Source organism: Crocodylus siamensis, chromosome 10 (genome assembly GCF_052110815.1).
Source record: "Crocodylus siamensis isolate JL-2025a chromosome 10, ASM5211081v1, whole genome shotgun sequence".
In the NCBI taxonomy this organism is placed as follows: domain Eukaryota; kingdom Metazoa; phylum Chordata; order Crocodylia; family Crocodylidae; genus Crocodylus; species Crocodylus siamensis.
Window position 1 is genome coordinate 69576615 of NC_143404.1, and position 27939 is coordinate 69604553.

A 27939-nucleotide genomic window follows, 5' to 3' on the forward strand; every position below is an offset into this window, starting at 1 on the left:
CAGTTGTGACGTCTGGGCTAGAAATCTTTCAAAACCCTCCAAGAGCCAGGCAAGGCGCTTGCTCCCCTTCTCGGAGATCAAGAATGTAGTCGGCTTCTTCCTGCCTCCCCAGCCTACTTCAGGGAAAACAGGCTTGAAAGGCAAAGGTTTGTGACAGATCCACGTGCAGGTTTGGGAATCCGGGTGCTCAGGTTTCTCTGCGCTGCTTGGGGCTTTGTTGCTTTGGGGTGCATGGGGCTGTTGGGTTTTTTGGGGGGTTTTTTGGCTTGTTTCCCCACCTCTCCCTGGAGTAAGGAACATTTCTAGACCTGCAAACTACATGAAACTCCCTGCTAAGCACGGTGGGTTTGTACCGTCCCAACTCAGTGGCAAGAAGGTCCAAAAGTTGAAAGTGTTGATCACTTGAAGACCAAGTAACTCTGTTACAGACCTGCGTTTATCGAGTGTTTTGTGGAGAGGAACTGATTTCTGCAGAGGCTGGAGGACACTGGAAACAGTGTGGTTTTGTTTTGCGGTGACTTCTGCAGTATGAAGCCCTGGAGGGAGTTGGGGGTGGCGGGGTGGAGAGGGGATTTCTTCCAGGGAGCAAAGTAATTAGAAAGTTTTGTAAGCTTGGAGATGAAAGTCTGATGATGGTTGTGGTCGGTTGGGCTGTTTTTTCACCTCCTTATATGCCGTGTCCCTGCACCAAGTTGGTGATACTGAACCTGGCTGTGCTGGGGGAAATTCCCAGGCTGATTTACTTGCCTATTTATATGGTGACTTTGAACCACTAGACGCAATGGCTTCCTGTGGTCCTTGCCTTCAGGGATCATCTAGACCAGGGCTTCCCAACCTTTCCTTCAGCAAGACCCCATTTAAACCTTGGAAAAGTTTTGCCACCCCAAAATGATGCAGACAAGATCAACAAGTCATAAATAAGGCATGGCAGTGTTTATGGTTGCTATATTTTTCATTTAAAACATTTAAAATCATTTGACCTTCTTTTTAGAGGTAAAAATCAGCACTGACTACAAAGTCTAAAACAGCTATTAAATGCATTTATTGCTGCGTATTTATAAATGGGAAGCATGTTCATCATAATCGGTTGACACTGTCAAGCATCTTTGAGACTCCATTTTTCATTGTTGCGACCCCAAATGGGGTCACGGCCCCAGGGTTGGGAACTGCTGATCTCGGCTAAGAAAATAGTTCTAGTTTTGAAAACCCATGAGCTGGGGTGAGTACTCCCTGTGTAGGCAGGGTTCAACCCCGTCCGAAACGACATTTGGGAGTGCTTGCTTGCAACGGTTTTGTTCTAATTTTTGATGCTGTCACTGTAACTTGGGTTTTACCCTGGTTGAAATTCCAAAATGTCATTTTGGGGGCAGGGAAGCTGCCCAAAAATCAGCCTTTTGAGAATTTAATTTTTTTTCCCCCCAAAACTTTGAGTAGCGAAATTCATCAAACCTGATCTCTTTTTTCCTTAAGAAGTTTGGGTTTTGAGGAATCGGTTTTGATTTTGACACACGCAAGCTACCAAAAAAGAGTTCAAACCATTCCTGAGCATCGCTTTGCCACCCCTTTTCCCAAGTACTTTTTTAAAAGCCTAACTAATATTCCAGCTCTAAGTCACCTGTCACCCGGGGATGTCACCTGCCCCCAGGGCAGGTGGCTGTTTTGGGAAAGCACCCACAAAGACAGCTTAATAGTCCCCCATTGCTTCACCATCCCAAGGGGATCCCTGCTCTGCCAGGACTGCTAACTTCACCTGTGTGCTTCTGCTGGGAGCACCTTGGCAGGTTTTCTTCTTGCTGTCCCCTCCCTATAAATGGATCATCTTTTCCCAACTAAGCCAAGGTCCTCTGTGTTGTCTACCGTCATCTGAGCTGAGATGCAGAAATTTCCGTGCCCCCCAACCCTGTTTTTAGAAGAATTTTTCCCTTTTCGGAAGAATTTCCACTGCAGCCTCAGAAACTTCATGTAGCACTACCCTTGCGGAGGATAGAAAGCCAAGACTGGGCAATAATTAGGGCAGAAGGTGCAAGGGTAAATAAGTATTGTTCAAAGAAGCATGTAATGGTAGGGGAGTGGGTTACCCAGCTGGTGGGTACATCTTTGCTGCTAGTTTCAGCCTCCTCCTATATTTGCTGCGGGCACTTGTTGCATCTTGCTGTACTCGTCCCGTGCTTTTTCTCCCTATGCATTTGTACAGCACCTTGCACCGTGAGCCTGATGGGTGTTGTTACCATATAAGTCATGATCTTCAGACCCGCTCTGAAAGGTGACACATGGCTGCATGCAAGAATTCCCGGTGACTGGAAAATAGGCGCTGCGTGCTCCACATGCTGCCTGCGCATTCCTTCCCTGAGTAAGTAATAGGGGAAAGGAATCTGCCCGCTGGAGGCTGCGGGCCATCAGACAGGGGGAAGTCACTGTGCTCTTGCATCTCGCACGGCTGACTGGCTACGTGACGGACAATGGCAACGATTAAGACACGACTGCAGTAGAACTGCATGGGAGGTTTGGCGTTTAGCATCGCTCCCTTAGGATAGGCATCTTTGCTGGGGCCGCAAGCACAATAACACCTCGTGCTTCCCAGCGGTACGTCGAAAGAGGACATCGGCACTGGTTTCCCTGCTTTACAGAGGAGGAGGCACAGAGGAGCGAGGTTACTTGCAGGCGGGTGCTAGAGACACACGAAGGATCCAGGTGTCTTCAGCACTGGTGCCCGTGCTAGCCAGCTCACAAGGCCGCACGTGAACTTTTCTTGGGTGTTTTCCTGAGTCGATACTTGGTAACTCAAATTCCTCTTCCCTTTGCTTCAAGGTAAAAGCTTCTGGCTGAATCAGGGCTGTTGGCTGTAGCCGTGTTGGTCTAAGGATGTAGGCAGGCCATCCCAAGAACCTTGTCTGGCTGAATCCAAACCTTACAATGGGCTTGAGCTAGCGTCCATGAATTTAAATGGGAGAATACGTCTCTTCACTTCAATAGGCTTTAGACTCGGCCTAATTTTCACTAAAGTGGAAAAAAACTCCAACCCGATACAATTCAGTATCGTACCTCCAGATGGCATCCGGTTTGCCTCTGAACTTTTTAGCAGAGTTACAGGGAGAGTATAAGTGAACGCAGAGCAATGGTGGTGGTTGCTGCAATATTCTTATTTCAAGGCCTTTTTGCACAGCTAGAATGTGCTTGCTTTGTACCAGGCCTTTACAAGCAGCGTAGACTTTGCGTTGGGTTTTTTGATGCGAAGGTTGGTCTTCATCTGACCATGATTTCAGAAGCTCAATTTATCTGTTTTCCCAAGGAAATGATATAACTGTGTCAAAATGAAAGGAAAAGCCAGAGCCTCGGATGAGGGAAGCTCTCAGGTTTCATTGTAGTTATTTCACATAACACCGGGTGGTGTGGATGTGGGGGGGGAGACTGCTTTAGGTTATGGCTTGCACATCTCTCCACTAATTCTCACTGGCTTTGGGGCCGTTAAAAATGTATGAGACTCTTGGCTGACCTCTTGTTTTGCTTTTTGATGAAGAAGCAGCTGATAACATTGGAGTGTAATAGAAAGTTGCCAGAAGCCATTTCATACCTGTTCATCATCTTGCATGGAGCTGAAATGTGGCTGTAGGCGGAAGGGCCGAACCGCTGCGCTCAGTCTGTCTGTGCCGACAGCAGCGGGAACGAATGGCACCGCTTTGCAAATGACAGAAGCTGGTGGTGCATCGCACGAGGCCTGCAGAAATATTTCAAGCTCAAAATCCTAATGGGTCTGAGGTTTCCATCACTTAAATAGGTTTTCCCTGTAGTGTAACGCTATTGTCCTGAATAGAAGGAGGCCTGTTTCACAGCCCATTGATGTTACTAGGACAGCAAGCTGCGGATGGGCTGCTTATGGCACGTCTGCCCTGCAGTCACTCCTTCTGACTCATTTGAGCTCGTTTGGGCACCAATAGGTGTTGGTGCAAAGCTCCCCAGGGGCTGGCTGCCTGAGTGTAAAGCTCGCTGCTCAACACAGGGTTTGCAGCCCACGCTGAGCTCCGTGATGTTAGAATCACAGACAATGCAGGTTGGGAGGGACCTCAGGAGGTCACATCTAGTCCAACCCTCTGCCCAAAGCAGGACCAGCCCCAACTACATCATCCCAGGCAAGGTTTTGTCCAGCCTGGGCTTCAAAACCTGGAGAGATGGAGAGGCCACAACCTCTCTGGGTAACTTGTGCTTTACTGTCTTTCAAGTGAGAGAGTTTTTCCTAGTATCCAACCTCAACTTCCCTTGCTGCAGCTTGAGCCCATTGCTCCTTGTTCTGTCATCTGCCCCCACGGAGACCAGCCCAGCTCCAGCCTCTCTGCAACCCCCTGCAGGGAGGTGAAAGCTGCTATTCAATCCCCCTCGGTCTTCTGTTGTAGCTGTATGGCTAGCAGGACCTACGCCAGCGTGTTTGCAGCTAGCTCAGGCGTGTCACCATGCGAGTTGGTCACCGCCGCCGCAGCAGGATTGACATACCCTTAGCTCTAATTTAGGCCAGGGTGCAGGAGAAGAGGGGGGTTGTGTTCAGCGGATCTCAGCTCCTGTGCAGTGGCCTTGCTGGCCTGAAGCAGGTCTGCCAATTTATCCCGTAGCAGTGTCACTGGGGAGCCCAGAATCAAGATGCTTGTTTTTCTTATAGGACCTACAGAAATGGCAAGGGCTTTGACTTTATTTCTTTTAAACCAGAAAGGTTTAAAAACCCGAAAAAGAGTCTGGGGGTTTTAACTCTCCACTGGCCTGTTGAGTTTGGAAAGTGCCAAGAGTTCAAACTCCAAAATAACCATTCGAGTGAAAGAGCAGGGCCTCAGATAATGCAGCTTTTTGGCCTAATGTAGTGTATTTAATTTATCCCTTTCCTTTTGCTGTGCTTGTTTCTTCTTTTATATTGCTCTGAAGGCAGGGAAGTCATCATAACCTTCCACGCAGCAGTGCGTCCTTGTGTTTTGCTCCTGTCTCGTGAGGGCTTTGTGGAGGGAGAAGGAAAATTAAACTGACTGCAAACCCACAAAATGCCTGTGCAAGAAACCCATGAGAAGATGGTCCTTACTGATACCAGGGGGGAAAGCTCAATATTCAGACATGCAGGCTTTTGCAGGGTGGTTGTGTTGGCTACTCTGTAAGGGAAAATGAGCTGAAGCCTTGCAAGAAGGTAGGTGGAGGCCTGGAGCTGTTTCCCCAGCAAGCCCTCATCCACAGCAACGGCAACGGCAGTGGAAAGGAGAGGAATGCGCTTCACTGTTTTGCCATGATGACAGCAAATGCTTATTTCTCACTTCATTTTTCAGAAATACCCAAACCGTTCTGGAATCTGGTTCTTTTTTTGCTGATAAGACTTAAAGAGAAGCACAATAGCACCCACCCTTTCTCCATACCTGTATGAGCTTTGCAGTGCTGGAAGAGCAAAATAATTGTAATTAAATCAAGAAGACATAAAGATATGGAGGACCAAAATCTGCTTTCAGCTAGCCTGATCGAATTGCATTTAGTGATGGGCCAGAGGATAGAATAGATTTATTTTGGAAGGCAGCAATGGAAACTTTATGATAGTTGTAGTGATAACATTAGTAATTTAGAGACGCTCCCTGACTTAGAAGAGATGGGAACTAGGATATAGTCACTCAGTTGAGTTGCACCTTTTACTTAGAGAAACTGAGGGACTGCAGAGGTTGCCTGCTGTTCTACAATAGGATTCATTGTTGTTAATTCTTCTCATTCATCATATACCTGTATTTATTGAATCTGGTGATCGCTACAATAGTGCCTATCAAACCAGGCCCAGAGCAAGCACTCTGGGTTATAACAAAATGGTAAACTCTTCCTGACTGGTCATGCTTGTGCCTGTGTATCATCAGCAAGGTGTCAGCAGAGGCCTTAGGGTGAATGTGGTTTGGGGGGGGTGTTGAGACCTACTATGCCTTTTTCTTCCAAATGTTTCTCTTTTTCCAGGCCCAAGACATCATGCTGATTTGCAGTTCTGTCTTTCTTGCCTGGATCACCGTGGCCAGTCATGTTGCGGGACAAGTGCATGGGCAAGGTAAGAAGCTGTCTTCTGACCTCTTTTAAAAGGGGCAGTGTTTTAGGGAATGGGTATTACCTGGGCTGAGCCCATGTATGTGGTTGTACTCGGCTTGGCAGCACTTCTGTGTTTGTCGGGCAGGCAGTAACTTTGGAAATTGGCCTCCAGACCAAGCCAGGGAATATAGGCGCTGGTAGTGGAAACTTTTTGATGTGGGTGACAGCTGGGAGCACGGGAAAAGCCTGGTTTCCACAGGTGTTAGTGGAATCAAAATCAGGCCCTTAAGAGTGCCCATTTTGTGATGCAGGTTAGAGGATTATCCCCTCCCTCTTCCATTGCAAATCCAGGGCCTGTCCAAACATTAAGTGAACTAGGTGGTCGCCCAGGGTGCCAAAATTTGGGAGGCACCAAATTTGTATGCAGAACAAAATAACAGGAGCATCATTCTCAATAAGAGCCCCGGCCGGCTATGGCTCCATCCTAGACCTTTGCTTCAGTGAGGGGAGAAAGACCTCTGCAAAGATCTCCGAGCAGCGGTCGCTAGAATTGCAGCTCCTAGCTTGTCACCTCTCCAGGTTAATGACAAGTGTGAAACAATCCATTCCAATTTTTTGTTTTTATTGTTGTATTGTTCATTTCGAGTATCAAATACGTACATGTAAAAGGTCATTCTAGACTTCTTATTTTCCTCTGTATCGGAGGTAGCGGAGGCGCCGAGGTACACAGTTCGCCTAGGGCAGCAATTCTTCTGGACCGGCCCTGTGCATATCCCAGTCCTTATGAGAGCAGAGCCCACATGAGCAGCAGCCTTCTAGCACCTAGGTAGATCTGCACTGAAGCGTGAAAGGGGGGATGCGAGAGTGCCATAACTATTACTGAATACCCTGCGGGATGCACTGCAGCATATGGACAAAAGCTCTCCCAGGGGGTTTTTTGGGCAATGCACCCTTCGTGTTGCAGGCCAGATTTCACCCTGAGCAGAAAACATCTCTAGCAACCTCCCATGTGCTCCGCAGTGCTCCATCGTGACAAGTGGTTACGAGTCTTTCATATCATTTGCAAATTGCCAGGTGCTGCTGATGGAGGAGGTGTCCCTGTTTCCTGAATCAAAGCCTGTGTTTTAGTCTGGAGCATGTCTTTGCTAGGTTTTTGATTAACCTGGGATAAGGGTTATGCACCTGGGTGTGCACTGAGATGACTCTTTCTGGAGAGACTGCAACAACGTAGTGTATTTACGTTGGGCAGATTTAGTGGGCAGATTTAGTTCAAGATGGGTCATTAGCCCGGCTCTGAACAATACATGATGAATCTGACTGCCCATTCCAGAGAGGTATCCAGGTTGTAGACATGTTGGTCTAGAGGAAAAAGCATTCAGGACTCATTGTAGAGGTGGTATCTTTTTTGAGACTAGTTAGATTTTCGCCAAAAAAAAAAAAAAAGTCCCAGAGAGAGCATCCGGAAATGGAGGAAATATGTTTTCCACACAAAAAAAGATTAGTCTGTGGAATTCGTTACCACAAGAAGTAACTGAGGGCCTGACTTTTATCTCGGTGCAAGAAACAGGGCCAATGGGCTTCCCGTCATGCCTATTTATTTCTTTTAAATGCCATCATGATTAGGCCTGTTTTAATCATAAACATCTGACATTTCCCATGCTGGTATTTGCACAGACAGCGAGGCTGATGGCTACGTCTCTGTGCCCAATACAAAGGTGATAATTTGTTAAAATGGCTTTGTGTTTGGCACCCAGGCATCTTTCAGCAAGCAGTGCACTGTAAACTATAATTGAAGCCAACCTGTGTTTCGGATGCCTGGAAGACCTGAGGCAAGTGTAAGCCCTGAAGGCCTTTCTCAGTTCAGCTGGGAGCTCCTTGGTTTGAAACAAGGCACAGGCACGGCTGAAAGGGCAGTCTGATTGCTGTTCACATATCCCAAGCCCCTGAATGACGGTGGTTATACCAGCTTTCTTAAAACAATCAGCAGCCAGACTGGTGACGAGGTCTGAGTTACCTTGGCAGAAGGCAAAGTTTTTCCTGGTTGTTACAAAGCCCTGTTATTATTTCGGTGCCAGGTAATTCACTCTTTAGACAACTACCCCTAACAGGTGTCTGATTGCTGCTGCTCTAACCGGTTTCCTGAAACAAATGGCAGCATTAAAAATGTCGAGCCAGCTTGCCTGGTGGCATTTCATGTCTCAGTGCAGAGGAAGGAGGAGCACTGGGGTCTCTTTGGTTCCTAAAGTGCGTCCAGCAGGTTGCTTACAGATACACTCAATACAGGTGTCCACGCATGGACTTGTGATGGTTTGCACCCTCGAGTTGCACCATCTTTGCTATGCAAAAGCAACAGCCCTGGCCTTCTAAGGTAGGGGGCTCAGAGGCCAATGGTCTTCGTTACCCAGAGGTGCCAGATAGATCCAGGCTACACAATGATGTATTCCTCTGCTTCCTGTTGACAAGAGTCATCAGCGGTCTCTCTTATTTTCACTTCTATTGATTTTTCTTTTAATGGTGTGAGCAATCACAGCCAGGCTACATACAAAGCTTAGGGGAACTGCTCTGAACGTGGTGGGGTTAATGATGGACAGTAGAGCTACTTCCTTAAGAGCCTGCTTTTTTTCATAGATTCACAGAAGCGGGGCGGAAGGGACCTTGTAGATCATCAGGTCCGACCTCCTGCCCTGGGCAGGAGAGAAAAACCAGGCTCAAATGACCCCATCTAAGTAGATGTCAAACCTCCTATTAAAGACCCCCTTTTTTGTGATGACCTTCGTAGGTGGTGGGAGAAGGAAGATGAAGGCAAATGAGAAGTGATCCATGGGTTTTGTGGGAGTTTTCAGGGGCCTTTTTGGGCACAGAAGTGACAAAAAACCTTACTCCCTTCCTTTACTTACAATGATAGCATTGCTGCTACTAACATGGCAGAGGGAACCCATCCCCAGGAGAAAATTCGATTCTTTTTTTGCCTGTTCAAGGAGTTTCACAAATTTTCTCACTGATAATTGATGAAGGAGTAGGGAGAAAATCAAGGTGAGCTTCATACCCGAGGCTGGGTTTGCAAAACTGGCGGCTGCCCAAATAGTCCCGTTGATTGGTTGTATGCTTTGTTGCATGATCAGAGGCAACGATGGCAGTAATTTGATGAATGCTCAATCTTCTTCAAACACTTTTGATACTTAAAAAGAAAATTCTCTGTGTGCTTTGGGGTGGACCGGAGCCCCTCCAAAATTGTTGGAGGGAATCCCTGAAACAGCTCATGACTATGGTATCACTTGGCATGTGGAGGAACATCTTTTACGGCAGTCTCCATTCATACTTATTTTGCTGGATGCATGAAGCAGTAGGGACATAAGGAGGCTGAAATGCAAGGTAGCGAGCGGGTTATATTGCAGCTGTTCTCGCAGAGTGCGAGAAATAAATCCAACGGATGGAAAGAGCTGCCAAGCCTCTGGGATCTTGCTCCTGGACGAGATCAAAGCATATCCTGTTTGTCTCAGTGTCATATCATTTGTAGGACTGCTTTGGTCAGATATCCTGAATGCTCCTTTAGAAAGGAGCTTTGGTAATTAGTGGATTGATTACATGTGGCATTCAGTGTCTAGTATCAAAACCCAGGTCTCTGCAACTCCAGAATGTGCGGCATGTAGGGAAATGACACCAAGGTCTGTTAGAAAGTCACCTTCTGGGAAGACAAGTAGCAATGGGATTAGACCAGTAGTTTTGAGTAGTTTCGTATGCACCTGCCATCCTTGAACCTGTCCTCAGATCCCCTATCCACACGCCTGATACAGAGAAAGCCTCTGTGACATGCCAGCTCGTAACCGTCCCCTTTGCAGCCATTTGCACCTTCCCCTTGTATGAAGGAGACTTGTGCTGGTTGTCAGGTCCATAATCTTCCTTATAAATGCCTAGTGCTTGGGTTTCTTAGACGCTTCCGGATTTGAAAGGGAGCTATATTCATCCTGGGAAAGCTCCGGACTGGAGCCAGCCAAGGGCACCCAGTGAGAGTCTGGGTGTAACTACAAGTCATTTAGAGCCGAGGTTACGCTAGCAAATAGTGCACATGCAACATAGGGTAGATGAACAGTGGGGCTTTCATGGCGTAGGACCTCATTTGCAACTGGAATAGAATATTGCTGAAGAGACCCTTGTTGCTGTCATATTTGTCTGCAGACATTTTTGCCTTTTAACTTCTGGGGTCCTAGAGTAACTGCTGAAAAGCTGGGCAGCACGTGTCCAGCAAGAGACAGCGCTGTGTTTCATCAGGGTCTGAATCCCACCATTGTTCCACCGCCTTTAACCATTTCTTCTCACACTTGACTCCGGGACCAGTCCCACCCAGCACTCCCCTCCTGCACTTTTTATCTCTTCCCCTTTCTTTGTGCCTTGGGCGACATGTGAATCTGAGCCTTGTTCCCCCAAAATAGTTGTCTGTAGGCGGAGAAGTTTGCAGGAAGTCTCTGAAATGAAAGGGTAAGGCACAGATGTTGGGTTTCGGCAACATGGCAAAAAGACCTTTGGTCGGGGCTGTGTTCTCGGGGCATGAGACATGCGTGCTGAAAATGGAGGAGCCTGTGGGTCAATGTAAAGGAAGGGAGGGGGAAAGACGCTCCAAGACAGCTTTCTAAGGGAGAGTCAAACCTGTGCTGTGGTCACAGCTCAGGAATATTATTAATTGTTGCCCACATTTCAGTGAGCTTCTCTAATCTGAACGTGCAAAATGAGCAAAGGCCTATGCTTGTATTTGCAAAATGGGCCATTGTCCGTACAACTACGATTCACACACAATTCAGTGCCTTTTGGTCTTCAGTTACAGCATTTCTGTGTGCAAATCCTGCATGTAATTAAACACATTTCTAATTTGCTCATGGTCTGCACAGCTCTCGTTATCATGTGCATGAATCATTATCATCAGTTGTCTGCGTGCATACCAGCAGTAACTAGTTGGCATTTGCACCAATGCCAATAGCAAATGCAAAATAGGTGGGAGGTGGTGTGCATATGTTTGCACGCGTTGCATTTTGGAGATGCTGTGGTGGAAACCTGCTGAACAAGTTGCATTTTATGTGATGTGTTAAAGTTGAGGGCTCTAAATTCCTCTGGTTTCCATTCTACCTCCTATCACAAGGAAATGTTTAAGTGGGCCATGTGTACATTGTTGTGTACATTTGAGCTAAGAGTCATTTAAGAGCCACATGTCTTTACAGATCTAATCGCAAGCCAGGAAACCTTTGTGAAATGGAGAGTAGGGGAGTGGGAGTGTGCCCATGCCCAGCACACCACAGATCCATTTCTTTTCTACCAATCTGCTGTTCTTTCTCTTGGTTTTCAGTTTGCTGACTCTCTGCAGCAGCAGGAGGTTTTGAGGCTGGTGCATGCTGGTGCTTGTGAGTTATGGTCCTGTCAGGGGCTATTACTTACACTTTATCAGGCTTTGCATTTCTAACTCCAGCTGGCCTCAGAGCTGCCTATGAAATTCTCCCTCTGCAGAGTTATGGAGCCCATGATCTCAGTGCGCCTTGGCAGCTCCCAAATGAGTTATAGTTGGTACTTTTCAATGAGCGGAAGTCCGTTGCTTTGATTCATTCCTGACGCCAGAGCGGCGGATGTGGGGATACCCTGGGGCTGCAGCACACATTAGCACAAAAGCCTGGGGATGGGGAATTGTTGCCTTCTGAATCTAGGGCTTGCAAAGATGGCCACACAGGCAACTTTGCTCTACCCTTCCCAGTTGGGCTATTCCTGCTGTTTGCGAAGATGCATGGAGTTGCAAGAGAGTGAAAAACCCTCCGCTGCTTAAGTCTAACTCCTGAAAGTGCTGCCCAGCTGGAGCCACAAGAGACAAGTAGATTCCCCAGGAGACGAGGGGAAGAAAAAATTGGCTGAAAGGACCTCAGTTCCCAGAATCAAAGGAAACCACGCACACTAAACTAAGTGGCAAAGTCTGTCTGACTGTCTAGCTGTCAGAGGCAACTCTGGACATGAGATAACATATGTTCCTCTTTCTCCTCCAGGGTCAAGCCGGTTAAAGCTGACAGTCCTGTCTGAAGATAGGTTACAGATGAAATGGAAAGAGACTGAAGGGAACATCAATGGGTACAAGGTTCGAGTGAAGCCCATGGCAGGTATGTGCTTATGGTACCTGGGTTGGATTTGGCAGATTAATGCTAGCAGGAAGTTTTTGGCTGAACACATCATGGGGCATCATGAGTTTCCCCTTCACTTTGCTCTTTGTTAGAATTGCCACCCTGCGGTACCGAGTGGGAGGCTGCCACAATTTATTTTAGGGATAATCTCAATAATTTTCTTCACCCTCCCTGGAGAACAGAATTGATGCTGGTCGGGAATTGTCTGTGTTTTTGGGTAAAACAAAATAAGGTAGTTGATTCATCAGAATTGAAATGCTGTGAAGCACACCTCCTTGAATTTGAACTTGGGTTAGCCTCAGCTGGTATGAGTGTCCACACAAAGCCACGATCTAGTCAAACCTAAGTGGCACAATACAAAGTTAGCCCCATTTTAAAGCACCTCCAAACCTGGGTAGGAGGCTTCTCTGTGTGGTTGGCAGTGCCAGGGATGGGAAGTGGGATTAAAAAGCAGCATAGCAGCTAGGTCGAATTCTGCAGGAACTACATACCCCTTGGCTGCACCTATCCCAGGAATGAGCATCTCAGAACCAGGCTACAGAAGTAGATACAAAATTCTTCATCTTTACCAAGATTGCCTCTCTGGTAATACATATACACTGTAAACGGTTCAGCTGCTGCTAGGGTTTTACTTTGGTTAATCAAATGTAGAAAAATGCAGACATGTCATTCCAGAAAGTTAAGCCAGTAACATGCTTGTGAAATATAGATGGATGAGATCCAAGATTTCGAGAGGCGATGCGCCACTTTTAGTGGGGGAGAATAATTCCTCGTGATTAAATGCTCATACAAATCAGTCAAATGTTTTGAGATTCTTTTACTGCTGTTTGCTTTAGATGTAGCAATCACAGGTATTCCTGTTACAGACCCCTAATGAGGTGCTGAAAAGGGGATTATACATGCTGGAAGGGTGTGGGTGAGGGGGCAAGATACTAAAGGAATTGCAGCTGAGTCTACTTTGAGGAGCAATGTCAGAAAGTGCAGGGCAGTCTGAGATAGTGAGCATCTTGTGAGGAGCAGAGTGGGAGAGTCCGTCAGTAAGGGAGAGCAGGAAAAGTGACAGGTAATAGGAAATGGTGGAGCAATCAAACCGAGTAAGAAGGTAACTACTAATTACCAGGCCAGTTCCCTGGGCCTCACCCTGCATGGCGCTGCATGCCCTCATCTCCCAGGATCTCTCTGCCTGAACATTTTTGCAAAACAGTGCAACAGGACAAGCAGTGAGGCAGGAATGAGAGTGAGAATGAGCAGTGAGGTCCCTGAATGAGAGTGGGACATTTCCCTTTTCTTCCTCAGACACCCCCAAAGTTGCAGCTCAGGCTGTTCCTGCCATTAGTGGCACATTTCCCCATGTAGGTAGGGGCTGAGCAGTCTGGAAAGTGCTTTGTTTTGGCCTGGTGCCTTCTGCTCCTGACCTACAGCAGGCTGGAAAGCAAAGCAGATAGTTTAGTTTAGCAGGAAGTTTAGTTTACTCCTACCTGGCTTTCAAATAGGGCTGTCCCTGTCCCAGGCTCTGGCATGGAGGTCCAGGGAAGCCAGGATGGCACATGTGCCTGCCCGTTGATGGATAAGCAGGTGCAATCCTGCTTTTAGCTCTGTGCGCCCTGTTGGCTGAGCCAGAGCTGAGCCCCTCTCACCCCTCTTCCCCGGCTCCTCCGAGGCCTGCATGATGGGAGACCCTTCTGGGACCCTGCAGACTATGCATGTGCCATTAGGCAGCAATCACAAACCATTGATGAAACCCTGCTCCGTGGCTGGGGAGGGAGAATGAGGAGAGCTGCGGGCACCGTCCTCCCGCCAAAAAATAGCTGGCATCTCCCTGTCATGCTCCCATCAGAAAACACTTGACCACTCTACCCCTAAAGCACTTCAGGTCATGTCCGTACAGCTCTGCAGGCACCTGCGTTTCTTGTTACTGAATCCCATCCCTCTGCCTCGTTTGCAAATGTATACCATTTCTGTGGTTGTTCCTTGGTCGGGCTGTCTCTGCTCCACGGCTTCTTGGCATGTTGGTACAGGAAAGGCAGGAGGCCAGCGGCATGACAGCGGGGCCAGATGCCTACGTGCCATCGCTCTGCATCGCCAGCTGAAAGGCCATGCATAAGTAGCAGCTAGCAGAGGCAGTGTTTCTCGAGTGAGCACTTCCTGGGGATATAATGCTGCTGGGATGGAGTCCTATGGCGTCACAAACTGCTTTGCTTGAGGTCACTAGTCCCTGCAGCCAGAAGAAGAAGGATTGGGCCTGGGAAGTCTCCCTGCAGGGAGATGCCATGCCAGCCTGTCAGCCCCTGACTGGCAGGCAGTGGCCACCTTGGGCTTTTGCCTCTTATGCAGTTGCTCAGAGCAGCCACGTGCCACCACCAAGCTGCTGACGGCTCCATTAGCAATACCAGCACTGGGAGCTGCTGACAGTGCCCGGAGCACAGCCGCCACTGCGGCCTGATCTCCCCTTTCTAGTCTGCTTCCAGCCTGCTCCCATGACAGCAGCACCCTGCACTAGTGAAGGAGTGGGCCAGCAGGATTTTCCCTCCAGCGTGTCCATGTGCATTTGAAATTAGGCAAAGCCATTTCCTCCAGCCCCACCAATGGCATCCTTACTGCAACAACAGGGAGGCATGTAGAGGGATCGTAGACTCCCCTGTGTCGGAGATGGATGCATGGCCATGCTTTTAATGGGCTTTCTTGAAATGCACATTAGCACTGCAGAGTGATGGGGTCTGCTCCGGGGTTTTTTGAGAGGAAGAGGAGGAAGATGTGCTGGGCGGCATACCCACTGTGGTCTTGGGAGACCTACGTCCTAGCTGCTCTGCCACAGGCTCCCTCTGTGACCTTGGGCAAGCCACATTGGGGGTGGATTTCATTACCAGTTGCCTATACTGAAGAGCTTCCTGTACTGAGGACCCAACATTTAGCTGCCGAGGACCTGATTTCCAGACGGACTGGCCCCCAGGAGCGCCTTGTGAAGCTGATGAGAAGTCCAGGGGCTGGACCGGAAACACTTTGCTTGTCCCCAGATGAAAAGATCTAACACGCCTGACAATTTTCCTGACCCACCAGATCCAAAACCCAAACTCAGTTGATCAAAATGTCAGCTTCTTTTTCGTTTCAGTCATTTCCCGCCCCCCCCTCCCCCCTTAAATTTAAAAGCTAGGAAGTCGGTCCAAGCCACCGTGTCTCTCTGCTCCATCTCTCCATCCCAGGTGACTCCGAGCAGGAAGTCATGCTGAAAACCAAAACGCCGAAAGCCACGGTCGGGGGGTTGAGCCCCACAAAAGAATATACTCTGCACATCTATGTGCTCAACAGCTCGCAGGAAGCCCTGTTTGCCAAGAGGAAATTTGTGAGTAAGTGGCACATGCGACACTTGCCTTCTCCGCTGGCCTCCCATGAGTGGGTGTCCTCTCGGTCAATCCCTTGGGTGCTTTTGGATGCAGGCTGCAGATGGGCCTCAGTGGGTGTGATTTTTGTGCAATTGTGTCTTAAGGGGTGGGGGGCAAGACGGTGTTGGTCGGGGGCAGGGAGATGGAGGGGAGAAGGGAGAGAGCCTGGAAATCAGCTAGTGTCTGCAGTCCATGGAGCCAGTCGGGCTGCTACAAGGTTTATGGTCCCATTTGCAATGTCACCATCTCCTTCCACTGTGGTTTTGCAGTTGAAGAGCTGAAAAACCTCTCTCAGGCTCGAAATAACCGGAGGAACACAGCAACTGGCCCAGAAAAGAGCCTCGCCTCGCTTGGAAACACAGCAACTGAGCCGGAGCCAGAGACATCTTCCCCGGCCCAGAGTGAATCCTTCACGCAGACAGGTGGGTGCAAGGTGATGCACTCAGCCAATATGCAACAGTTGAGGGGAGGGGTTGGGTGTCATTCGCACACATGACATAGCTGGGGATAATGGCCTTCTCTCTGTGATCATTTGTAATGCAGCAAAGGACAGGCCGGAAAAGAAGAGACAGAAGGCCACTGTATCTAAGAGCTCAAGTGAGAAACCCCGGAGCAAGCCAAGCACTGGGTTAGGCATGACAGAAGCAACCCCGACGACCGTGAAAACACCGCAGCACGGCCAGACAAAATCTGAGCGAGAAGATCTCAGCAAAGAAAAACCCACAAAGGAAACATTAAGAAGAGGCGAGTTTCTTACACACCTCTCTGACTTTTAAAATACAGATCCTCCTGCCAAAAGAGGAGTGATTTCTTCCTGACAGTCCCGAGAAAGGGGTCATTCCTTATCTCTGGTTTATTATCTGTCTCTAAGGCATCTCATTGTTGTCTGCCCACTAGACCCAGCTCAGAGACAAATCATCCAGCCTGCACCCATCCACCAATACTCTCCAGAATGAAGGCATCATTTGCCTTATCTTTATCTATAGGGACATTATTTGGAAGATTGCCATGTATTGCTGAAAATGTTTGCAACACTGCAGACTGGCAGAAACTATAGTCCGAATGTGGATACTTGGCCAGAAATTTCTTCCAAAAAGGGCATTTTCTCATTACTCACTATTCTCCATTCATTTTTCTCTAATCAAAAAGCTTCAGTAAACAGTTGAAGTAGAAAAAAAAAATATACCAGGCACCTGAGGCAAAGGATCATGTGTGCTGAGCAATGGAGTTGAACTGAATGGCACTAAGGAAGGGAGTTTTGCACCTTGGTTCTCAGATCTATCAGCATACTTATACTGGGGTGGAAGGATGATTCAGTGGTAAGGGCACCAACTTGGGACTTGGAGTCTGCTCGGGTAAAGCCTTCTCTGTGTCCTCTTATTTTCCCATCTAGAAGATACATTCCTACTTCCCTGGGTAATTCTGACTATACAGTTATTAAAAGATCAGGAAACACTCAGCTCCTCCAGTGCTGAGGCCATAAGCGCATCCTAGATGGCTAGATCAGAGCTCCCATGATAGCAGCATCTTAGCAACTATCTAGGAACAACCAGGTTGCGGGGTTTCTGGTTGTAGCCGTTTTGGTCTAAGGACATAGGCAGGCAAGATCCTTTGGGTAGATGTGATCTCTTTTATTAAACCAACACAGTCACTGGAAAAAAAGTACTTGGCAAGTTTTTGTGCACGGCCACCCTTCTTCAGGCATAGGAAGTCTCAGAGAGCCCCCTTCTCAGGGACTTCTTATGCCTGAAGAAGGGTGATTGTGCTCGAAAGCTTGCTAAGAACTTTTTTCCAACTACTCAGTTGTTTTAATAAAAGAGATCACATCTACCCAGAAGACCTTGCCTGCCTGGGAACAAAACAGTGCATTTAAGGACATTGGGATCAGTCTCCAGTTCTCTTTAAACAGTGGGAAATGGCTGGGCATGCAACAAACGGCACCAAGGATGCAAAATCCCACTGGAAGCAAACTCCTGTTCCCTTTGCTGTTTCTGTCCGGTCTTCTGAGGTTGTCTTTTTGCTAGAGAAAGAAAGTGTATTCTTCAGCCAAGCTTGCAACAATGCAGCGTCCTAGCAAGACACCTTGCTTTTACCTAAGTGAGGAGGTGAAAAGAAAGCCCAGGCTCCTCCATATTTAATCTAACTCATGGGAAAGCGATTAACTGCCCTGTCCTCGCTGGGCTTAGACTTCAGGTTCGCTCACTTGATAAAAGTGAGGACACAGAGCAGCGATGCTGAATTCTGTTGTTCCCTCAGTCTCTTTAATAGGGAATGATGATGGTGGGGACATTTTTGGGGAGGAACCAACCCAACGGATCGCTATAAGCCTGGGTTCGGTTCACTGGGACGAGTCCAACCTCTGGCAATCGCATGGCAGCTCCAGGGGATGCAGCAGGAATGCATCCAGCCCATGTGCAGCCTGGACTTCACCCAAGAAGTAAAGCCCTTACCTGGAAAAAAAAAAATGGGGGAAATATGCAGTTTATTAACAGCATGCCTTATCTTATCCCCCCTTAGCTACAGGCCTAGGCTTGGCAGGGAGGGAGGGTGCATATGTATAATGCCAGCAGTGCAGAAGGAGCCTGGATTTAATATAGAGAAAGCATCTAAATAATTATAGCCCATAGGGGATCTCTGGCGGGATGGAGCTACTCACCTGAAATTCCACAGGATTTAGTGCAAGATAAAAAGGAAGCGCTGGTTTAGAGCCGCGCTGTAATTGAGCTGACAGCTTGCACCCAGCAGTGCCTAAGTCAGGGGCACACTTCCTAAAAGGCGGAACCCTTTAGCCACAGGACCATAACCCTTGTGCTCCTGTGTGCCGATATCTTAAATGAGTTTATGCTCAGACAAGCCTGTAGGCTTTCCTCCTGTTGACAATTTCTCAAGGAAAAAATGGTTCTTGTGCCCTGGGAAAGTTTTGTTGTTGTTTTTTTTAATTGTGCCTCAGTTTCCCTATCCATGAAATGGGAATTAGACTTGCAATGTGTAAAAGGCATTGAGATCAAAGGGTCCCCTAGGATCAAGTGATTCATCATGTCGTAGAGTTCAATCGCACTGGTTTCTTTGCTGACCAAATCCAGGTAAAGGAGGGCTAGGACCCCATGTGCCGTACTGAGAAGCTGTGGGTGTCCAGACCGCAGCCTGAGTTAGCAGCACAGGTATTTAGTGCCACTAATTGACTTAGAGCCAAGGTCAGGAGAGTGCATTTTGGGTCCATCCCATCCTCTGTCTGACGGCTTCCTTCCAGCTGTGCTGGGAGCATCAGTTTTGTGGAACCCCAGACATTATTCTTGTCCGTAGCTGAACGGAGGCTATTTTCCCTTCAGAGATGTACTTAACATCAAGCATGGTCTCTCCTAGGCCCTCACTTCCAGTGCGACTCATCTGCCATGACTGACGTTGTCCTGCTTGTGGATGGATCTTGGAGCATCGGGCGCAACAACTTCAGGCTCATCAGAGAGTTTCTGAGCACCTTGATTTCCCCTTTTGATGTTGCCCAGGACAAGATACAAATAGGTAAGAGTCCTGCCTGGCCCCTACCTCGAATGCAGCCTTGGTACAAAACCCACCACAGCCTCTCCCTCGGGAATGTTCCCTGGGAGGAGTTTGGCTTGCCCTAAACTCTCTGCTCCTAAATTATCTTTGGCTGATCTTTTGCTGCGGGTTCGCAGGGCTGAGCAAACACATGCCTAAGCATCGGTGCGAGGCAAAACTCCACGGCAAAGAAAGCATCGCATCCCATTTAAATCTTGGTGCTCTTATTCCTGTACTGCTCTGGGGGGCTTCAGGGCTTGCATTTCTGCTCTTTATCTCTATCCATTTTAGGTGCTTGCACTCTGGTGTTGACAGCTCTTAGGTCTGATGGAAAGGACTGACCTCTAGCGGCTGCAAGCGATAACGCGTACAGCACAAGGGTGCAACTTTTGGATAGGTTTTGCTCCCGACTGCACACCCCAAACTGAGATGCTGCATCACAAAGGCCAACATAAAGAAGTTTGAGCCATTGCAACTTTAAGGGGGGAGGTGAAATCCAGGAAGTGGGGAAAATGCAGGAAGAGAGATGTAGGGGGGGGATGTTGCAGGATAGTGCAAAATCTTTCCCCTCCTGGCAGGTGCAGGATTGGCCTTGAATTTTCAAACCAGAACTAAGCAATTAACCCCCTTCCCCGATCTTGAGAAAATGCTGTTAAGATCAAGGAGCATTGCAGAAAGGTCGGTATCAATGCCTGCATTTGACCATCAGGGAAATAAAGGCAAATAGATGTACGTAGATAGACAAAAACCTGGTGTGCTTACGTGCCATCTGGTGCTCTGTCTACTAAGCTCATTGCCCTGCTGACAGGCCGGGGAGGAGTGCCTTCTATGTGTATATATGATTTTTTTCCCAGGCTTGTCGCAGTACAGCGGTGACCCGCGGACAGAGTGGAACCTGAACACGTTTGCTACCAAAGACGAGGTGCTGGAGGCAGTGAGGAGCCTGCGGTATAAAGGCGGCAACACGTTCACAGGTAACACCAGCCTGGCCTCCGTAATTGCAGGCACCTCTGTAACGTCGTCTCCCAGGATCTAACCCTGTCCTTCCTGCCCTTCCCCAGGTCTCGCTTTGACTCACGTCCTCGAGCAGAATCTGAAGCCAGAAGCTGGCGCCAGGTCGGAGGCAGTGAAGCTGGTGATCCTCCTGACTGACGGAAAGTCCCAGGATGATGCCAACCAGCCTGCCCAGACCTTGAAAAACTTGGGCGTAGAAATATTTGCCATTGGTAAGGGAACAGCGTGTGAGGTTGCAGCCATGTACAAGGCACAAGGTGGGATGAGCCTAATTCTGCTCTGACTGGCAGTAATGATAAACCTCCCCTTTGAGTTGAATAGGATCAGGGTCAACTCAACGCATCCGTGCTTTTGAAATTTGTACCCGTATAGTTGATCTTATCCAGAGGACATCACTTACCCATGGCGAGGAAGGACAAGGAACAGAGGGGGGAATTCATTCTTCATTCAGCCATGCCTGAAAGAGGGGTGGTTAATGATGGCAAGATTTCTTTAAAGGCTAGTGTTAATTAAAGGTTTCTCACCTGTTACCTGGAAGATCCCTACCAGCCTAAGAGGTAGACACCTGTATTCACGTATCTGGGATTAAGTGAGTTTGCATTTCATTCAGCAGTGGAGCACTTTGCCTGGAATTACAGTCACTTGCTTAACAGCCGGTGCCTCTGTTAGCCTTATCTCCCCCTTGCTGTCTGACACCGAAAGGGAAACATGAAATGACTGAGCGAGCAACTCTCATGCATAACAAAATGAATCATTGAAGGGTTAATGCAGAAGAGAGAAAGTTAAACAGGCAGATATTTAAAACATCACCTCCAAAATGATCAATGCTCATTTATGGCATGAGTACATCAAAGGGGAATCTTTGCATGGTGTTATAACAGCGATATATCTTGCAATGCCTTTTTCTTAGTGCGCCGAATATGAGGAATAAGAGAGAAACCAATCTGGGCATGTGAAGCCAGTCTGACCATGTGCTGCCCCTTTGCTCTAGCTGGTTCTTTCCCCTTGGACAGTTTTGCAGTACTGTGTCATTTGGCTTCTGCCCTTCAGAGGCTGAGTTACAGCCTCCAAAGATGAATAGGATTTAAGCCATCTGCTCAGAACTGAGGCCAGACTTTCTGGTCTGAATAAACGTCATTGCCTTGGGGACATTCAGGAACGTGGCTTCAGCTACGAGTGCTGAGGGAATGGAAAGCAAGGTCTCTTTTCCCCTGGGAGCTTCCCCGAGTCAACTAGCTGTTGAGTGTGCTACAGCACTAGTGCTGATTCAGTAACCTGGGTACATCAATGCAAACCTTAAAACGCTGAAAGCCACCAAAAGGTGCCGCTGCTTTGTCCTGAGGACCAAACTCCAGGCTGATCTGACCACAAAGGCTTTCAGCACTAAACCGGTCTTATTATCCTAGCAAAATTCTTCACACCAGCTAGCAGTGGGACTGCACCCATCAGGTACTGCACCATCTTCCTCCTACCATTGCACCCTGATGAGCTAAATTCTTCACTTTTTGACAGGAGGCAAATAATGCAGGAAATGGCAGCGATCAGTTGAAAGGAGCAAAGGCCAGAAGGAAGATTTTTGTGGAATTGAGTTGCTCTCCCAAGATATGTCTGTCCTTGTCTTTCCCCATCTCCTGGGCTTCCCGGGAGGCATTGAGTAGCGACCTGCATTGTGCAGAGGGAGTGTTGTGCGTTGATACCAGTGATGGAGACACAGTCCCAGCACCCAAATCGGACCCCGGACGGGTTTATGGAAGCAATGGCATATCCCAGGACTGATAGACTCAGTCATAGCCTCTTGTCTTATCATGTCTAATCCATCTGCCAGATGAGGATCTATCTGTACTCATTCATGGTGAAGCAATAGGAATGAATGCTTGTCCAGAGCTCCACGAGGATGTGAAGCAAGGTGCAGCCAAGGATGCAAAGTATCAATATTATGACATGAACACTTCTAATGAGCTGCATAGAAGTGTGCTTCACTCTTTCTTCTTTGCCTTTGTTTCCTATCTGGCACTATTTGTATTTCCCTACAGGCCCCCTGGGTTTAATTTGCCACGAGAAGGACATGTAAGGCACAGCTGGCTGAATAATGATGAGAAGCTGCCTCCTGAGGCTAAGTAATAAGGTTGCTGAACAAGTAAGAAGAACGTTCTTTTAGGGATTTGTCTACACAGGGCATCTGGGAACACTAATCTGAATTAACTAAAATTAGGAATCAAAGTAGCTTACTTAAACTACAGTCCCCCTCGGACAATCTTGTTAAGTATGAGACCTGCTTCAATTTGGTTTAGCTTAATTTACCTCAAAATGAATTAAAATAAACCAAATTAAGGCCATTTAAAATCCCATATACACGTGTCCACAGAGGGCACCTACAGAAGAGTGCAGTGTGGGTTATTAATCCACTTTAAAAGTTCATTCGGATTTAATTTTGCTGAGTGTCACTGTGTAAACCTGCCCTTCGTCTCCCTGAATGACATGGCAAGGAGTTACGGAGATGGATCCCAGGTCAACCGGGGCCCAGCCAGGCAGCTCAAGCCTGGCTCTTTCCCAACATGCAGGAAGGCTTAAGTGCGAGGTTTTGGTTTGATCTTATTTCTAGGCCTGCCAGAGTTGGGAAATACATTTATTTCTAGGCCTGCCAGAGTTGGGAAATACATTTATTTCTAGGCCTGCCAGAGTTGGGAAATACATGTACAATGTTTAAAATCATGCAAGATCCCTTTTGGTGCTTGCTCCTTTATGCCTGTTACCCAAAGGACATCTCAAGTAAGAATTACTCCCAGAGAACTGCAGCCCAGTGGCCACATCCCTTCCGGACGTCCCTTGGAGCAGCTGCACTGATCTCTTCGGGCACGCACCACTTGACATCACCTGAGGATCTCTGTCTCTTTAATGTGCCAGGAGGCATTTGAAGGGCCATAAGAAGTGGAGCTGATTCCCCACTGTCCTGAACCGTGTGGGATCGTTGACATCTGTGAGCAGTGAACGTAACGAAGGAGGAAGACACGACCCATGCTGCTGAAGAGGAATGCAATATGGTGATGGACAACAGATCCCCGGTGGGGAAAGCTGGTGCCCTGTAAATAACAGACAATTATTTCTGTGTTCTTGGATGTCCATCTAAGCGGTGTTTGTCCGTTAGCGTAACAATATCATCCTCCTGCCTAGTGCCGCCAGGTGCAATGTGATGGAGGGAGAATACAGTGAGGGTTCACCAGGATCACTCCAGGCCACTGAAGACCCCACTGACTCTGCAGAGTTAAAAAACAATCCAGATGTGCTGCTTCTGGTCTGGATTGCAGACAAGCCTTGGGGACACTGCAGAGCAGTCCCCTCCATGGGGACAGCCAGGCCACATGGCCACCAGGTGAGCACAGTCATTGCAATTGTGTCCGGTCCCTGCTGAGGGTGCAATGGTAGGAGGAAGACCTGTCTATCTCTAGCATTACCCAGGAGGTCTCCGCTGACTTGCTGTCTGCACTTTGTGTTTGCAGGGGTGAAAAATGCAGATGAGGCAGAGTTGAGGCAGGTGGCCTCGGAGCCCTTGGAGCTCACAGTGTACAACGTGCTGGATTTCCCTCTGCTCGGCTCGCTGGTCAGCAGGCTCACCCAGGTCCTGTGCAGCAGGATCAAAGAGAGGAGCAAGAGTGAAAATGCAGGTGAGGTGAAGCCTCCTTCACCCTTCAGCCCCACTCGCTGTTTGTGTTCCCTGCCATGGCTCAACTCTTCTTCCTTGGCCATGAGTTGGTTCCCCTCGTTGAAACTCTCTGCATTTGGAAAGCACCTAGCACTCCAGAGGTAAGGAAATAATAGTCGCAATAAACCATCAGGGAGGGGAAAAAGAAGATTTCTCCCTTCAATTGTATACTTCTCTTTGTGAAGGAAGGATAAATGCATCCTCCTTCCTGGACCTCCTTTGGGATGTACTACTGCCTCCTGAGTGCATTGCTGAGATGTCAGAAGAAACAAGGGATCTGCTGATGAACACAACGGGCTTTTAAAGGGTTCTTGGAGAGAGCGACTGCAGGAGTACCTATCTCCTGCAGTTGAACCTATCTCCAGCTATAATTTAAACTGCAGGGGATATGCAAGTAAAAAACACTTGTGGGGGTTGTGGTTGGTGCCATGAACTAGGGATCAAAGACCAAATGGTAAGCTGGATGCCCAGGAATATACACACAGCTCTCCTTCTTCCCTGCACAAAGTTATAATATTTTCTCCCTGCTCATTTTTTCTCATCATTTTTCATATGCAGAATGGGAGCATCTAACTTTCGAAAACAGCTTTATTCAAGTGGATTTGAAATTCCAGCAAAATAAATTGACTCATCTCTATTAATCCATACTTGTTTGCTATAATTAAGGCAGACGCAAGTTAGCCCCGAGAAAATGGGCTGCTTTTTAAAATTACGTTTGCTTGTTCAATTTCTCTAACTCTTTGGAACTGGCAAAGGCCTGGGCCATCTGTTGAATCAATGGCAATGATTCATGCTCGGATTTAAAATATGTTGCCAGCATCCTACAAGGTACACAGTTTGTTCTCAGCAGAATATTTATATTCTTCCCCGTGCCCAACTTTGCAGAGTTGATCTCATGGGTGGCTGGCTGGATCATTTTCCATACTTTTGAGGGAAGAAGTCTGTAACTTGGTTAGAACATATCACTAATTTATGAGCTAGAAAATATACATGGGCAGAAAAGGCATTATGAGAAGGTAACCATATTCTGGCTTCTTAGGCAGTCCTGTGAAATTTGCCCCTGCTCATACTGGACCCCATTTGAACCCCCTGACCTTCATATATCAGAAGTGACCTCCTGAAGCATGCATCCTATCTGGAGTCCTCCCCTAAGGCAACCAAAGAAATACACGATTGTCTATTATCCTTCCAGGGGTGGAAGCCCCAAGGAGGTAAATCAGCTTGTGACTTGATATACGAGCTGGCTGGATCTACCACACAATGGCTTGACATTTCAGTAGACTCTTGGGGAGATCTCTCAAAGACGTGAAAGGTAGTTATGCATCCAATTATCGCTGGAAATCAATAGGGGGGAAGATACTTAATGTAGGCTGGCTGAAAGTCACTCTCTTCATCAATCTTGCTTCACTGCAGCAATCTCTTCATGTCGCTGGATGCAACAAGTTAATGAGACAAAGCAATAAGAAATCAATGAATCAATGCTTTGTCTCATTATTCATTAATACATCGATCCATTGATTTCTCATTGCTTTGTCTCATTATTCATTAATACAACAAGAAATCGATGAATGTATTCATTAATAAAACCTCCTGACTAGAAACCACAGAACCGACTAGCTGCAAGCCTTGCTTTGCCCTTGGTCACGTTCATACTAGTTTTGCCACTTCCCAGCTCCTCTGTTTTGCTCTGTTCACTCGCTTGCAAACTCTCTTTTCAATTAGAAGTTTATCGTGACAGGTCCCTTCCCTTCGTTGCTGTCTGCTCAGCATCCTGCAGGTAATGAACTGGTGATAATTTGTTACAAGCCTGAAATGTCTGGATCCTCGCTTACGGTAGCACAGAGAGATGCTGCCTCTGTTTCTTTTGAATAACACAACTGGCTTCAATGGAGCTGCATAGACGTTTGCCCAGGAAGCATATTCCTTCCCCAGTTTTGCCCTTAGATATTAATTTGGGCTGACAGCCCTGGCTTGTGAGTCCCTGAATAACTGCCAGGCTTTTTTGGCATGTTCCTTCTGTTAATAGGATTTTCTGCGACTGCTCATTCTCTAGGCGCTGGGAGGAGAGAGGTTCCCAGCCTCTTGGCCCGTAGCCTCACTCCTTGCTCGGTGTTTGCTTAGAGCTTTGTCTTCTGGTGTACTGCCACGGCAATGTTTTTAAGGTCAGGGTTATATTTGATTTTATTCTTCTTTTATTTCCATTCCAGCCGCAAGCGAGCTGATATGACTAATCTGAGTAACCCAGACACCTCTCGGCAGCGGCTGATGTCACCAATGCCCCCTAAAGCAAGAGCCAGTGACCCGTGGTAGAGAGAGACCGCAAATTAGAAAAGCAGACCAAAAAGCTGTATGATTCGGTTTCTGTTGGCTTCAGTGGGGACAGAATTGGCTGAAGCCTCTCTTTTAAACAATATTTTGAAGTCTTTTTATTGCTTTTTTTTTCCTTGGAGGGTGGTAGAATTGCCTCTGCAGCGACGATGGCTAGTAGGGGGTTTTGAACAACCTCAGCTGAGTGGCAAACGGTGTTGTGGGTGCTGGTGTGTTTGATTTGCTTTCTCAGCTCTAGAACAAATGATGTCCTTACTCTTTATGTCTTCAGCTTGGTCTAGATGGGGCAGCTTCCTCTTCGCGGCTTGTCAACTTGACTTTGCACGCAGAATATCTGGTCTCCATGTTTCCTCTCTAAGAGAATATGGTTAGAGATGGGTTGAGAGGCATCGCCTTGACATGTAGGTTGTGGGTGGAAAGCTAGGTGGATGTGCTAATGTATGTTAGCCAGGTCCTTTTTTCCCCAGAAATGCCAGTATCTTCTTTGGATTTGATCACTGGATCTTCATCGATTCCAAGCAAATCTCTCTCCAACTTTTAGCCCTTTTGCATCTCCATTTTTTCCTCTCATGCCCCCATTCCCATTGCATCCTACATCCCTGTCTGTAGCCCTTATTTTGACTTCCATTTTGCCTTCCCCTGTGTTGAGCATCCTTTCTCTTCTGATACACCAAACATCTTCGCTCTCCTCCTTGCAAACAACAACTTCCTGGGTTGATCTCTTCAGGCACAGTGCCTCAGCTAAAATTGGTCAGGAAAACTTCATTAGGACAGTTTTCTATTTAATTTCGATGTCTCAGGGAAAATGCTCCCTGAAGTCAAAGGGGGTGTCATCTAACTAAGAGAGGAATAAAGACTTCAGGAATTTCATTTCAGTAAATTTAAGTAGAGATGATGCTTGACTGTAAAAAAGAATGAGCTTCCTTTTGGGGAGTAAATTAGCTGTTTAGTTTTCTGGCAAGAAGAAGCAACGTTACCTAAATGCACTGGATTTAACTTTAAGCTTGCTTTTTTTTTTTTGTAATTATGTCTATCTTAATTAAATCTATGAATTAATCTTTTGTTATCTTTATCCCATGCTCTGAATGCTTGTCTGTTTCTGGGCTACAGCGTGCTAAGATATAAGAGAAAGACGTCCCCTCTCAAGGGAATTTTGTGTCATCGAGTGCCTGGAAATGAGGAGCTCATATCCCCTCCAAGTCTTCTTTTAAGGTTTCTTTAGGCTTGTGCACTTGTTGCTACTCTGATTTTAAAAGGTTCAGACTTTGTGGTGTTCCCTTGCTATGTGATAATTGAAACAAGCCACAGAAAAGGCAGTGCGAAGGTAATTAGCTGGGAAGTGTGTGTTATGAGACCTGCTCAATGCCAGATTGGTAAAAGATAGGAGCTGTTGCAGTCCACACCCATAACGGCGCCTTGACTTCGGAGCTCAGGTAACAGCAGCTCATGCTTTTAGCTCTGGAGCTTGCAGGATTGATTCCCCCTGCATCAGCCAAGAGGCAAGCACCGCCCCAACACGGAGCACCAACATGCAAGACCAGAGACACAGTAGGGAGCACTAGGAGGTATTAAAGCCCTGTGGCCAGCCTCATAGACAATGGTCTCAGACCACTAACTATCTAACCCTGACGCCTGCCCAAGGATCCCAAGTCTTGATCCCTTTTTGCACACTTCGAACTCCTGCTCCTGCACAAGGTAGCACTAAAGAATTTTTGTCCTGGCCAAAGATTTGGCACTTAATGGGTCTCAGGGCAAGGACACGTCATGTCTGGTCTCAGCATGTCTCTTTACTCCAGGTGTTAAAAACTTC

At 47.5% G+C, this 27939-nt stretch overlaps 1 protein-coding gene across 3 annotated transcripts in view; it reads left to right on the forward strand.

The window, feature by feature from the left end:
• COL20A1 (collagen type XX alpha 1 chain) overlaps positions 1–27939 on the forward strand; it is a 77535-nt gene continuing 49596 nt past the window's right edge. The window contains exons 1-11 of one of the 3 annotated variants that reach the window (XM_090065045.1): positions 8–146; positions 2195–2350; positions 5956–6043; positions 12039–12149; positions 15371–15514; positions 15820–15972; positions 16094–16294; positions 18914–19069; positions 19942–20061; positions 20149–20313; positions 23599–23763. In XM_090065045.1, coding sequence (XP_089921171.1) covers positions 5968–6043; positions 12039–12149; positions 15371–15514; positions 15820–15972; positions 16094–16294; positions 18914–19069; positions 19942–20061; positions 20149–20313; positions 23599–23763 — 1291 coding nt within the window. In that variant the 5' untranslated portion in view covers positions 8–146; positions 2195–2350; positions 5956–5967. Of the gene's footprint in view, positions 147–2194; positions 2351–5955; positions 6044–12038; positions 12150–15370; positions 15515–15819; positions 15973–16093; positions 16295–18913; positions 19070–19941; positions 20062–20148; positions 20314–23598; positions 23764–27939 lie in introns of all 3 variants that reach the window. The other 2 variants (XM_090065044.1, XM_090065046.1) reach the window with 2 other exon arrangements.